The sequence below is a fragment of the Pararge aegeria genome, chromosome 13 (assembly GCF_905163445.1).
Source record: "Pararge aegeria chromosome 13, ilParAegt1.1, whole genome shotgun sequence".
Classification (NCBI taxonomy): domain Eukaryota; kingdom Metazoa; phylum Arthropoda; class Insecta; order Lepidoptera; family Nymphalidae; genus Pararge; species Pararge aegeria.
In genome coordinates this window covers 11,096,837-11,111,020 of record NC_053192.1, presented here as the reverse complement: position 1 = coordinate 11,111,020, position 14,184 = coordinate 11,096,837, and the positions used below count along the sequence as shown (strand labels likewise).

The 14,184-nt window shown below is 35.4% G+C and overlaps 2 protein-coding genes across 2 annotated transcripts in view; one reads left to right on the top strand and one right to left on the bottom strand.

Annotated features, from left to right (window-relative positions):
- Positions 1-2,033, top strand: part of LOC120629053 (facilitated trehalose transporter Tret1) — a 36,484-nt gene extending 34,451 nt beyond the window's left edge. The window contains exon 7 of the mRNA XM_039897795.1: positions 422-2,033. Coding sequence (XP_039753729.1) covers positions 422-955 — 534 coding nt within the window. The 3' untranslated portion in view covers positions 956-2,033. The remainder of the gene's footprint in view (positions 1-421) is intronic.
- A 2,961-nt stretch (positions 2,034-4,994) lies between these two features.
- On the bottom strand, positions 4,995-13,829 carry LOC120629052 (general transcription factor IIH subunit 2). Its single transcript, XM_039897794.1, has 10 exons — positions 13,812-13,829; positions 13,590-13,716; positions 12,590-12,791; positions 11,517-11,656; positions 10,604-10,766; positions 10,252-10,350; positions 9,384-9,544; positions 7,377-7,508; positions 6,600-6,708; positions 4,995-5,897 (listed from the first exon to the last, which is right to left on the bottom strand). The coding sequence occupies exons 2-10, from the start codon at positions 13,649-13,651 to the stop codon at positions 5,766-5,768; spliced, it is 1,200 nt and encodes a 399-aa protein (XP_039753728.1). The 5' UTR covers positions 13,652-13,716; positions 13,812-13,829; the 3' UTR covers positions 4,995-5,765.
- Between the last annotated feature and the right edge of the window lie 355 nt (positions 13,830-14,184).

Here is a 14,184-nt window from a genome sequence, read left to right as displayed (position 1 = left end):
TGGAAAGTCCAACAGGACGTTTTCCTAATGCACGCTCCAAGAATGCCATTTTCACCGCACGATCCTCCCCCATCCTCTCTAGATGCCCAAGCCAACGTTTGTGTTAAACGTAAGCTTATAGAAAAGTCCTATTTTAATATTAAGGACAACGTATACGATAAAAATGCTTGGGTGTAAATTATTGCTCTCACCAGGTTGCTAAAGTTGACGCCATCAACTCACTTCCATGCTACGAGTATATTTTACATGTAATGTACGCATCAACAGTGCGCATATACAAATGTGCCTATTTGAGTAAAGGATTTTCGCCTTTGACTTTGAATTTGAAATTTCCGTCAAAACACTACGATCGCTATCGTCTCGCCTTGTTTCATCGTAACATCTGAAATACACTTTTACGGATTGATTTGTATGATTACAGATGGCTGCTAACGCGAGCGCCTGCGTTCGTCTCGGTGTAACAGTTTTAGCGTGCTTGCTCCTATTGAAAATGACCCGTCGAGCACTCGTCATGGTGTCAGGTGTGGGCACAGCTGTGTGCACCCTGGCTCTCGCATTCCTGCTCTCGCAAGGCCCGGGGACCGGCGTTACTCCACCAGCATTAATACTCGCTTATGTCGCTTTCAACACATTGGGCTTCTTCCTCCTACCAGGCCTCATGATTGGAGAACTTCTACCGACGAAAGTTCGTGGTCTCTGCGGAGGTTACATTTTCTGCCTGTTCAATGCAGTTCTATTTGGTTTCACAAAACTGTACCCTATAATGAAGAACAGTATAGGAATGTCTGGAGTGTTTGGGCTCTTCGGTGCATCGGCTACGCTCGCTACAGTCGTCCTGTTCCTCTTACTGCCGGAAACTAAAGGGAAATCTCTCATCCAAATAGAACAGTATTATCAGAAACCAAACATACTATGGGTTACGCGTAAGAGAAACGCTGAAACGCAGAACATTTGAAATGGGTAGATTCCTACGGTGTAGATACATGACAGTTATAATGTAGGTCTTAAGCAGCACATATAGGTAATGTTATATACCAAAGTAGTATGACACTCTAAGGCCTAAAGCTGCCTTTTCATCCGATATATTGAGGAATGCGTGAGAGATGTGTAAAAATTACAAACAGCATTGCTTCTTGTGCGTAGATATATATATCGTTCGATGAGAAATAAATTTCCAATGATCACAATAAATAGGTAAGTGCATACACACAGTGATAATCGTTATTAAAATTGAGTAATAAAGATATTTATGCACTATTGACTGATTATTATAAAAGCACACGCACGTCATACAGGTTAAACTAACAGAGCGATAATACAAAAGATAATCTCAAATTTACGGAATAAAACATTAGCGTTTCGGTTAATGGATGCAATATCATAGATTTTATACATATCACAGTAAATCTATGTGCAATATATTTAACACAGCTTCGAATAGTTCTAGGAAAAAGGGAAAGGCGAACTACGAAATGTAGCGATTCTTTTGTGGGTTTTACACACATTCCTCACACATCTCTGGAGGGCTTGCAGCCTCAGAGCGCATTTTCCGTAAAGCGCAGACGAACGGAGTGTAGCAGAGCAAAGATATAAAGAGATAGATCGATGAGATTATTACGAAATCAACTCCGCTATGGTTAAATCCAACGTAGCATCACACATCGTGACGGTTTATAACATAGTCACACGATTACTGCACTATTTAATGTTTCTGCGAATAAGTACTTATTAGATTGCATTAGAAGTGGATGTGATAGTTTATTTATTGCGTTGTAAAGTTATTTGCGTTGAAACGGCTTCGGTAGTGGATAGGTGCCTACCTGGCTACATAGCTACCTACAGGCTAACTCATTATATCAGTTGACACCAAATTAGCTAGCCACTGTGGGAAGCTACCATCAAATAACCTGTTAAATCAGGGGTTCCCGACCTTTTTTAGCCTGCGGCACACTAATAACTTTAGAAGTTTGTCATGGCGCTCGCAACTTAACTTAGCTTGTTGAAATAGAGAGGTTCCTACTGGTTAGTCAGGCCGGTAGGCAAAAAATAAAACATTCACTGTTTTCATTAAAAAAATAATAATAATAACAAATCGTTTACGAATTAAGAAAAAAAACTACCCCATCCCACCAATGTGATGGTTGCGCTTGGTAAACTCCACATAATTTTTCAAAGCGTGGGCAAATCAAGAGATACTATGTTACATTTTAATTTAATAGCACATTTATCTATAAAAATATTTAAAGAGCTTCTCTAAAATTTGCTCTTTATGGTTGTTGGTGGTAATGACGTGGAAAAGTGGCGCATACGTTGTAGGTACAAACAACCATTCCAACGTCTTTTGTACTGCAAAAAAACACTCACGGAATCTCACTATATGGAAAATGCCATTCCATTTTTACATTGAGTTAAATGCATCACCTCGTTGGTTCTACGTTAAAAACTGTCAAAATCGTGCAGTGTACGTTCGCGACGTATTCTGCATTCACCACGAGTACAAAGTTTAATATATCTTCTTTAGACTAGTGACAAATATCACCTCAAGTTAATATATCTGAGTTGATAGTGACACGTAGTACACGGTAGGTACATGCGCGCACAATCAGAGAGCCAATTTAAGCCCAGACAAATAAGATGGTGCAAACTGTATCCACCTATGTATAAGTTGGTAAAATTGACGACCTATATGATCCCACTTCTGTGTTAGCTGATCTCTGAATGAAACTAAATTGATAGGTTTAGAAGTACTACTATCCTTTTCACATCCCAAATGTTCTCGTGGAAAAGGACAACACTTAGACCTAAGCCTTTAGATTTGCTAATTTAGTTTAGGTTAAAGATTTGGATACAACAGAATTAGAATGTACCTATACTTAATAGTTTATTTTCATAAAGAGATACCAATGCGATACGATAATATAGGAAAATGTATGTCTACTATGTGTTTTAAATTAGTTAAATTTAAAAAAAATATACAGGGTTACTGGTAACTTTACATATTATTTAGCACAGGTAGAAGTACAGGTACAACAAGACTATTGATTTCCGCCAAAAATATAATATCCTGCAAAGAATACGTCGAGTTACCAGTAACCTTGTATATATTATCTCTTGCAAGAAATTTATGCAAATGTACTGTAGAAGCTAAAACTGTATATCGTATTTTTGTAGCGCGTGTTGATGTACATTTTTATCTACATAAATAATCTTGCCTGAATTCCGAAAGAAATAATATTTATATTATACAGCGTTTAATATTTTATATAAATATTTTTGTAACTGCATTTTAACGCGTTGTATAGCTTTGTGATTGTTTAGCAAAATGGTGATCTATTCAAACCAAAAAGGATTATTTTTAATGTTTAAGTTGGGGACACATTAACAACTCGCTACGTCGCGTGGTTCAATGCGACGTCATACCTGTTGAATCAAATCAACTTTTGGTACAGTATTTTGTACCAGAAATAACTATACCCGACGCGACGTTGGTCCTTTATTTTTGAGTATACGAAATACTTAGTTTTGATTTGACTCAACACGCTCTGCACCGCGTTGATGGCTTGTTGCATAACTGATAACATGTACCCGTACCTTTAAAATTGTTAGGCTATATGCACGTGAACAATTATAATTGAACAACGATTAAAATTGTTGCAATTAGGACTACAAGCAGGGTTTCAAAATGAAAAAATTTGCTTGTCTTTTCCTTGTAAAAAAAATGCTTGGCTGCATAACTTTAGTACACAAAAAAGTATATTCTCGGTACCTAATGTTTATTTTGCCTCGATTGGAAAAAATATTGAGATTGAAGCATTTAGCCATCGTAACTTGCCGCGTGATGAGAGGGTAATCCGTTCACGTGTCAAGTTACGATGAACACGGGACATTAGTCATTAGTACCTGTGATAATTACGATTGAATTTTGAATTTTGACTCAAGTGTATATAGCCAATTAAAAGAGGCACAACAGATAGAAACCAATACAGCTTGTGATATGAGATTTTATCTGTGATTTATACAATGACCATGTAGTCCATAAATACTACGTTTAATATATCATGCATGAGCACCTGACCCAAATGAAAGATTTGCTATGGGTGAGACAACAGATGTAATTAGATTTAAAAAAAAACCAAAAGTCGAAAATAAAGTCTATTTTTTCTATCTTGTATTACTATGAAAACAAACTTTTCATTACTCTTATAGTTTGTTTTAAAAATAATAAAATAAAAACAAATGTGTTGGAATAAAACAAATCAAATAAAAAGAGATATTCTTTTTAAGAATCTGTGCTTTTATTATTTTTAAATATGTTCAAACGATCTTTACACTAAAAACTCATTGAAAGATTGTTTACATAATAAGACGTGTAAGAAAAAAAGTGTGGTCGAAACCCACTGTGCTATCACCGCTTCCATCAATGTTTTAATAAAAGATATTCATCTTTCAATAATCGGGAAGATTTATGAAACCTTATACGCAGAGGGCACTGTTTGTTTGTTTCTTGTCAGTTGTCATCAGTCTGGGGATATGGCACTAGCTATCACTTAGTATGTATCAAAACAAATACTTATTATATACTTATTTATATGTATGAATTGTTTGATATTATTTATATTTTTTTAATGCATAATTTATGAAAAACATGCAATTTTTTGTGATGTACATAAAGATACACGGTGCTATAAATCGAAAAAAGTTACGAAATGTACAAATTGTACGGCGATTGACAATACGTTTGTAACAAACATTTGGCGCCGTCTACGCGGAACTAATTGGAAGTGGTCTTCCCCAGTACACTCGTATTCCCAAATTACTATAAGGTCTCACAGTGCATCTAGATTAATTCTTTGCACCTACTCGTTCCATAGCAAATCTTGCAGCTGAATCTATGTATGTCAGGTGTATTTTAAACTATGTTATTGATGTGATGGCTTTTATTTTTCTATAAACGCCTAGAAAGTAACAATGTGATATAAAAATAAAAGATCGAATAATGATTTGCTTTCTGTTTTATTTCGTATTCTTCTTATAACTACGTAGATCTATTTACAATGAACATTTGGATATTCAGAAAAAAATTACGATTGTCAATAAATAGATGAGGTCGTGTTGATGTTTTGCTGTTGTTTTGAGGTAGAGTTTTGTGATTATTTTCTCAACCTTCCTGGGGCAGTTATCATACAAATCCTGTTCCAGGATTCTTGCCCCGACAGAGGCAAATTGGCAATTAAGAATTTCTAAATTTTCGCTTTCTTGTGGGACACTTCGAAATAATCTAACCGACAAAGAACGATTTAGCATTCCGAACGATACCGCGTGGGAACAGATTATGCGTATAGGTATATTATAACTGCCATACCTTAAACAGGTTAGCCCTCTACCATCTTAGACTGCATCATAGCTTAACAGATGAGATTGCAGTCAGGGGCTAACTTATATGTTAGCTCTAACTAACCTTGACTCTGTTACCAACAGAAGAGATTGATTTCAATCTTATAGTGTAGTGGACTAAAACATAAAGTCAACGTCAAATTTTCACGCCACCGCGGACATGTGGGATGGACACCGTATGATACTTAGTGGCGTGCACAGGGTTTTTGAACAGGCTATGCATACAAAAGGAAGATGCCGTAGAATGGCAAAATACTTCACATTTATGAGTTATACAAAAATGTTCGGGGAGGGAGTGCTTTTGTGCATGTATGAAGTGCACGCCACTGATGATACCTTAGGTTACAATGTTTTGTAGTTCACTCCTAGCATCACGAGGAGTCGGGCAAGCGCTGGTAGAGGTGAGGGCGGGACGCACATCCGGGGCACACGTGCAATGTACTCGATATCATATTCTCACACTCCCAGCAGTAGTGTTCTGTGCATCGATTGCACCGGAATACCTGTAACCACAAACAAAACTGTAATGTTTTTGAACACAGAACTAAGAACATGCAGAATCCTCATTCGGCCATTATTTTATGCATTAGTGCATTGTGTCCAAAACCAGTGTAAACGCTCTGCGCACGTATGACTTTACACCCGCGAAATAATGGTAGCTCACAAGCTTTTTCCAATTTTCCCATTTTATGGTAAACGTTTAGAACACTGGAGGTAAAATAATTCCTTTCAACTGCTAACTGTTAGAGAAACACTTCTAAAGTGGAATGGTTTTTGATGCTTCAATATAAGTCGTGTACAGGGTTTCTGTATGTTCTTAATTCTGGCGTTTGGAAGTATCTACTGCGTCCAAACAATATCTCATTTTTGCAGAAATCATAGGTTAACGCTGGCCGTGACATGGCGGCACTCGTGACGTCATACGTCACACGAAATTAGATCTATATACAGAGTCCTTGTTTTATAACTAAAGATGTTGATTTCAGAATTGATAGTACATATATAGTTATTATAGAAATGAAATAATACTCTATTTATATATAGTTTGTAATCACAAAATACTTGATATACGCAGCGATTTTCATAGTTAAAGCGGTAAGTACAAAATTATGTTTATATTTTTACTTAAAATAAGATATTCCATCACTTTTATTGGCTTCTCAGACGTTAAGTTAGAATAGGAAAATGTTGTCATAGTGACTTACCTGTTTATCTACGTCGGTGAAGGATCTCAAACAGGCGAAACAAAACTGCGCTTGCCCTTCATTTGTTAACTCTTCATACGGCTCAACAGGAAATAAATGGTGATACGATCTGCAAATAATTTGTTAATACAGTATGTTTTAGTAGTTTAGTGTAGTGTAGCTTTTGGTGACGGAGCTCGTCCGGGGAAGTACTACCGCCATTCTTAGACAATGTAAGATGGTGATAACAAAAAACAACACCCCGCTAAGTTTGTTTTATAAAATTAAATTAATTAATCCGTCTTCTTTTAGCGGCATCCATCTTTGACCGATTTTCATCAAATATAGCTAAGAACACTCCCGACTTATTAACCCGTCGGGGGTTAAAAATATCGTATCTAACGCTGACACTTTAGTCCTTAGTCCCTTTTCCCTTTAGTCTTTAGAGCCTTTAGTCCTGACTAAAATTTTAAATTCATGTGTTTGTTAGTTTCTCCTTAAAAAAACTTGATTTTTGGCAACGATCTAGTTGAAAGAACGGAGAGTAACATAGGCTACTTTTTATCCCAGGAAAACCAACGGTTCCCACGGGATTTTTAAAAAACCATAATAAACGCGGGCAGCAATACGTCTTTACTAAGAGACCAGTGAACGTGATTCTTGGCACAGAGTTAGTTGAAAGAGCGGAAAGTAACATAGGCTACTTTTTATCCCAGGAAAACCATCGGTTCCCACGGGAATTTTAAAAACCCGTAATAAACGCGGGCAACAATTAGTCTGTAATGAAAAGTTGGTTACCTGGCGAGATGCGGCGCGGAGGCGAGTGTGAGTCCGCACGTCCGGCACTGGGCGGGCAGCGAGCAGTACTTACTGCGGCACTGCGGGCACAGGTGGCCCTCACCACCTACGCCCTCACCCTCTTCCACGTGGCTGCGACATCATCACGATTACACATCAACATCATTACCATTGCTTCACTTGCTTATTTGATTCAAATTCAAAAATATTTTATTCTGTACACGGTTTCTGTATGTGCTTAATTCTATGTATATAACCTACCATCTATTTTCTATCAATGGAACACACCTAAAACAGATTTTATCTACATAACTGAAAATCTTAAACCTTTTACGACCTGATGAAGACCTTATTATTATATATATATACACATTTATGAAGCGTTCATATAATTAACATGTTACACTAATGTTATTGATGGTGATAACTGCATACGTTAACTTAAAACTAAAGCTAGGAGGGTTCCAAACGCGCCCTGGACTAAGAAGAGCCCACAACAAACTTAGCCAGATTTTTTTTTTGTTATCACTATCTCACAGTCTAGTTAATTTTGAGCTACGAAGTAAGAGCAATTCATACCCAAGCTTTTTTATCATACATGTAACCCTTAATAGTATAATAGGGTTAATTGGTTTCTTTATTTGTACACCACTACACAGTTAGGAAAATAAAGGACGAATAGAAGAAAACACAGACTGGAGTAGAAAACAAAAGGCGGCCTTATCGCTTAAAAGCGATCTCTGCCAGGCAACCTTAGGATTAGGACAGAAAGAAGAAATAGGTGGTGTAAAATTATTATAAACCTACATTCAATTAACTACATACGAATACATAAATATATATACATAAATCGCAGCCAACGATATAAATACAAATTGTATAATATAAAATGTAAATTGTTGATGTCTTCTTGCCTGCTTCTTCTCGGTAGAATCTGCCTTCCGAACCGGTGGTAGAATCACTACACACAGACAGCCTTCACGTTTCAAAAGTGCTTATATTAGGCCTACTTGCAATAAATGAATTTTGAATTGAACATATACCAGCACAAAGACTGGCATTGTATAGACGAAATTGCTATAGTAAGGCTGTGACGTTATATAACAAACTGTCTGATAACAAAAGGATTATCTGCACCTAAATTTAAGAAAAACCTGTTTGACTACCTACTTGACCAGTGTTTTAAAATGGTAATGAATTTATAGGAAAAAGTAATATCTGACTTTTATTATTTTAATTAAATTTTTTATAAAATGTTCCATAATTTTAATGAAATATTTAGTTATAAATAATATTCAGTAATTTTAATAAGACTAATTATAAATTGTAATAAATATAAAACATTTGCACGCCATATTCCTATGGTATATGTGAGCATTTTAAAACGAACGAACACCAAAACTGTACCACGTTTAGCAAATAAAGATGATTTGATTTGATTTAATCATCATCACCATCAACCCGCTTTGGGTTTATCTTTAATAGCCTTCTGTCTGGTGAGAGGCTCCAGCCGTGGCTAGTTAAAACCCTACCGACAAAGGTGTGCTCCTAAGCGATTTTGTGTTCCGTTTTTCTTTTAGAATTCCTCAAATGCTTCGTACAATACTTGCGGGAAGAGGAGGGGTGGTGATAAAAAAACACGCTTGGTGTAAAAAACCAAACTAATTTCTATTCAAAATTTAGTTATGGTTTTTAATAAAGCGCGATTTTTTGTTTTTGATTACAGCAAGTTCTCACGAAATCAGACCATTTAAAGCGGGCCAAAATCAAGTCCAAAGGAGTCGGTTACAAACATACAAACGATGAAAATTATATAAATTAACAAAAATCTTATTTTACAAATTGAAAAATCGATTTATATTATTAAATTAGTGCATTGTCATGGGTCCTTCTACAATGTTGGAACGAAATCAGACCGTTTAAAGGGGGTCAAAACCAAGTCCCAAATACAAACATACAAAAAAACATAAAGGTGAAGCTAATAAAAAGCGTGTAATATAATCTCACCACATGCACAAGGTGATGGGCGGGTCGGCATCCGGTTGCTCCGCAGGCGGCGTGTACGGGAAGCCCATCTTAACCAGCCCAGCGTCCAACGCACGCGCTCGGGCCGGCGGCGACGTCTGCTCCAACAGCAACGAACGATAGTGGACATCATCCAACACCACCTGAATTAAAACCCTAAATAATATGATTCCTAAGGTAAGATAAAGGGGCGAATCGGGGTATTTTATTGTATGTCAATGGTGCACTAAAGAAAATATTACCTACCTAAAATCATACAAGGTTTTAGCGATTTTTGTACTGTAAGCAAAATGTACATTTTTTAAATGACAATAATTCTTTTTTTGTAAAACCAACACAGTAACGTTAATGTTTAATTTTGAATTTTAAAGATTTAAAAATAAATTAAAATAATTATTTGAACATATTTATATTTTATTGATATCTGTCAATATTATTAAAGACTGTCTTTCTAATTGTCTATTGTCAGTAGTTTTTACGCAATTCACTTTATAATCTTAATCCTCCTATAATCTTCACTTATTTCCCTACTTTTCTTGCACTCAGAAGTGAAACACAAATAATATTAGAACAGTAACTATTCTAAGCTAATAAATATGTCATGCCAAGATTCCTGTGTACAATTTTGCTTTATAAATTCAATTTAATTTGAACAGACATTATGGAATTGAACTAATTATTTCTTGTTAGTACTTAGTACGTACAAACAAGAAAGAATATCCAGTTAATTTGGTTAATGTGCAAAAGTTGTAAGTTTGTCCCTAAGCTCGATACAAAATCCCCCATCTCCTTTGGAACGACCAATGTGTTCTACTATTTAAACTCCTTAGGATAGAAAGAAAATACAAACCCCATAATCTCCGCCAGTGTCCTGACATAACTTTTTACATATTCGTACCTCCGCAGCCAGACCAATCACAGAGCATCTTATCCCATCTGTTTTGAGAGCCTGGAATAAATACAAAAAAGTGAGCATCACCCATATTTACATAAGTGTGTTTTTATAATTTTGTTAATAATTTAAAAATAAACTTTAGACTTCAAAGTGACAAAAAGTTTGCATACAGACATTAACAGGTAGGCAAAATTAAGCTTTAGGAAACTTTTAGTGGCAACGCGTATTCCACTCGTCTTATATTACACTGGCCCCTACATTTGGAACAATTTGCTAAATGTTGCAAGACATAAAGCTCAAAACTTACCTGTATAGTAGTAGTTATGTCACTAGGGTCACACGTGGTTAGGGAAGCAAATAACACTAGTAATTCACGTGAGGCATGACCGGGTAAAGGCCTCAGTATTCTTCCTGCCAATTCCAGTGTATTTTGCAATGACGGCTCTCCAGTCAAAGATTGGTTTGATAGACTGTAAAAGAGATTACCATCTTATATATTCATTAATTTCAAAATTATAAAAATATTGTTGTATGTTAGAAGAAAACAATTAGAAATTGATCGTCGACGTCAATCCATGTTATGTAACTATGGTAAACTGTATATTCGTTTTTTTAAGTACGTTTTTCCCTACAATCTGTAGGCTTACAAGATAAATCTATATTGTGAACCAATACATACTTGAAATAGTAATTATTCACTGACTGAGAACAGCTGAGAGCCAAACATAGGTAACAAACGTATATAAAAACAGTGCACTATTGCATTTATAACATTTGTATTACAAGCATTCAAACTTAATTTGTTTAAAGGAAATTGCATACAATTCTACAATAAACTACCCATTGACATCTTGGAGACGTCTCTTAAAAAGTTCAAAGTTTGTATTAAACGTAAGCTTATAGAAAAGTCCTATTATAGTATAAAGGACTACGTAATAGACAAAAAGCTTGGGTGTGAATTATTGCTCTAACCAGGTTGCTCTTCTAATAATTTTAAATCACAATGTGAGATGGTGATAACAAAAAAAAAACGGCTAAGTTTGTTGTGGGCTTCTTTTTAGATAAGGACGCGTTTGGAATCCTCGTAGCTTTAGTATATGAAGAATATAAGAATATGGTTATCGCCATCATATCACTACCGTGTAATTCTCATGTACGCATCAAAAGTTCCACCTATGGGCCTACTTGAATAAAGATATTTTTGACTTTTATAAACATACCCTTGGACAGCTTTTATGTGTTTCCGTACATTTCCAGACAGCTCTGTCACCTTTTCTGCTCTCTTGTTCTTCATTGCAATTATACCCAACTGACTCAGTGGATTCTGATCAAAGAATTCTTCCACAAATTTCTCCAATAACTAAAATTAGTTTAGATTTGGGAACAATATAATTAGGGAAATCAAATCTTGGGGCTCAAGCGGGATCCCGCGAGTTTATTAATAACAATACTGCTATTAAACTGAGATATTATTACAAATTAAATAAAACTATATCTACTCATGTCAGATTAGATATTTCAAATATAATTCACAAACCACAAGCCATCATTCGAATAAAACATTTTTATGCTCACGTGATCTCGCCCTTTTTTCGTCCCAGATCAATCACGCTAAAAACGACCTAGATCTCGCGTAAACGACATTGCATTCCCTAAATATTATGTTATGCTAAATCTGAAGAGTTTAATAATAGAATAGAATAGAATAGAAAAACCAAGAAATCTTATTGGCAGAAAACATAAAGAAAATACAAGAAATAAGAAATAATAGAAATTGCTGCCTCATCACTAAAAGTTGAGAGTCTCATCACTATGTTTCTGACAAATAATAATATATCTCATCTTTAAATTAACTCCGAAGCGAGGTTGCTTGGCACAAGGTCACTCCGCAGGAGTGAGCTCAGATTATCTCTCCTCGGATAATTTAGAAATGAGGAGACTGTGTACAAGTATCAGAGTTAGAAGCTGAAGCTGCAATGGGTGGGACATAGCTTATAGAATCAATGAACATGGGTTTTGTGTGCTTTAATTGATGGACACAATAAAACTGTGGAATTAGAACTACTACTTACTACCTAGTTAATCAGTTGATATAATAATATAAATTGCCTTAGTTCTGGTTCTTTTAGTTAGTAGTTTTACCATCTAGTACCATGTAAGAAGCACCTCAGAGAAAATGATTTTGCATCCAGATATTATTTAGGCTAGAAATATGTATGCACAGCACTGTACATAATTTGTACTTAGATTTCATTCAAATTAAAAAAAACCTTTGTCATATAAATAAACTAACTTTAAGGGTACAAAGGAATCTCATTGGCTTCAAATCCTGTGAGTTCATAGCCTCGGAGCAGTCTATAGCAACAAGTAAATGTCTCATCATGCCAAGACGGATCGGCCCTCGGCGAGGGGTGGCCGCCTTGCGTGCAGCTTTCTGTGCGAACTCTGCAACTAAACCCTCCACAAGGCCATCTTCGTCTTCTTTGATAGCTTCCCTTAAAAAAACAACAAAATTTTATACCAATACTAATTGTGTTGCATGCATGCATTCTTTGTCCGAATTTATTACGATTTCTTGCAAATCCTTTGAAACCATTTGTTTTCTTGGAATAAAAAGTAGCCTATGTTACTCTCCATGCTTTCAAGTAACTCTTTGCCAAAGATCAAGTTGATTGGTTTGTTAGGTAGGGTATGATAGTAGGACAAACAAACACACTTGCATTTTTAATATTAGTAAGGGAAAGTATATATAGACACATCAACTAAGAAGACCTCTGAATATCTGTGGTGGGCACTTTATACAAATAACTAAAAATAATAGTTATTTAGCATATTAGTATAGTAATATGTATGAAGAAGTACAGAATAGCAGACTTCAGACGGCTTTGGGGACATCATGTAGAACTTCAAGCATGCAGCTTTCCTCACGATGTTTACCTTTACCATGTATATGTAGACCCATTTCATTAAAGAAATATTTGATTTTGAAAACAATTAATACCAACCACTAAATTAACACAGAAATTTGTAGAAAAAAATAATTTATACTCGTAGGTATGCACTGATACGTAATTAGTCATTGTCTTGTATTTATTAATAGTCCCTTGGAGGGCAAATAGGATAGTTAAAAAGGCAGTTACCAACTAAGTCAACAGATTTGCTGTGCTGTGTGCTGACATACCTATCAAATCAAATGTTTGTCTAGTGATTGCATACAGATCCAGGCTCCAATCAATTTTCAAAGATTGTAGCTTTATGAAACCAAAATAAATAGAGTTTTAGTAAAAACTTACCATGTTTTCTCATAACCTGTCTCCCACCGATATTCTTTAGGATCCTGATCGTCATCTGCCATTCTAGTTATTCTTTAGACAGAAAACTTTATCGTCGCTAAGAATTTATCACTGCACAGCTATAACGCTAAATGTATTAATTTTTATCACAAATAAATTAAAAGAGCAGTCAAAATACAAAAGATTGTTTTGTTTGGATTTTTAAAAACACTGAATACAGACCTATAATGTGTTATCATGGTGTCATCAGCTGCCATAGAATGACAGCTGATGATCTATGACATAGATATAGGACTTATAAAGTATAAACTAAAGTATCGATTATACTAAGTGACAAATAATACCTACCCTAAGTTACGCCTCAAAATAAGCAAATTGAAATTACAGTTAGGCAATTACAAACTGTAACTAGGGAGATCATTTACTCTTTAAGGGAGATCGACGCATCGATCTAGAAAATATGAGTACAGATAGTAGCTATTCACCCAACACTTCCTTTTTTTCTATCATATTCTTATATATAATGCGGCAAGAACTATTCCAATTTTTAGGATACTTTGAAAGCACAGGTGCCTTGGTGAGCGTACGTTTGCTG

Bases quoted from the DNA above. Each gene is read 5' to 3' on its own strand.
- LOC120629052 (XM_039897794.1), bottom strand. From the start codon at position 13,651: ATGGCAGATGACGATCAGGATCCTAAAGAATATCGGTGGGAGACAGGT. The intron at 11,657-12,589 runs GTTAGTTTATTT...AACTAATTTTAG, and splicing joins GATTCCTTTGTACCCTTAAA to TTATTGGAGAAATTTGTGGA. The intron at 5,898-6,599 runs GTAAGTCACTAT...TTGTGGTTACAG, and splicing joins TCACCGACGTAGATAAACAG to GTATTCCGGTGCAATCGATG.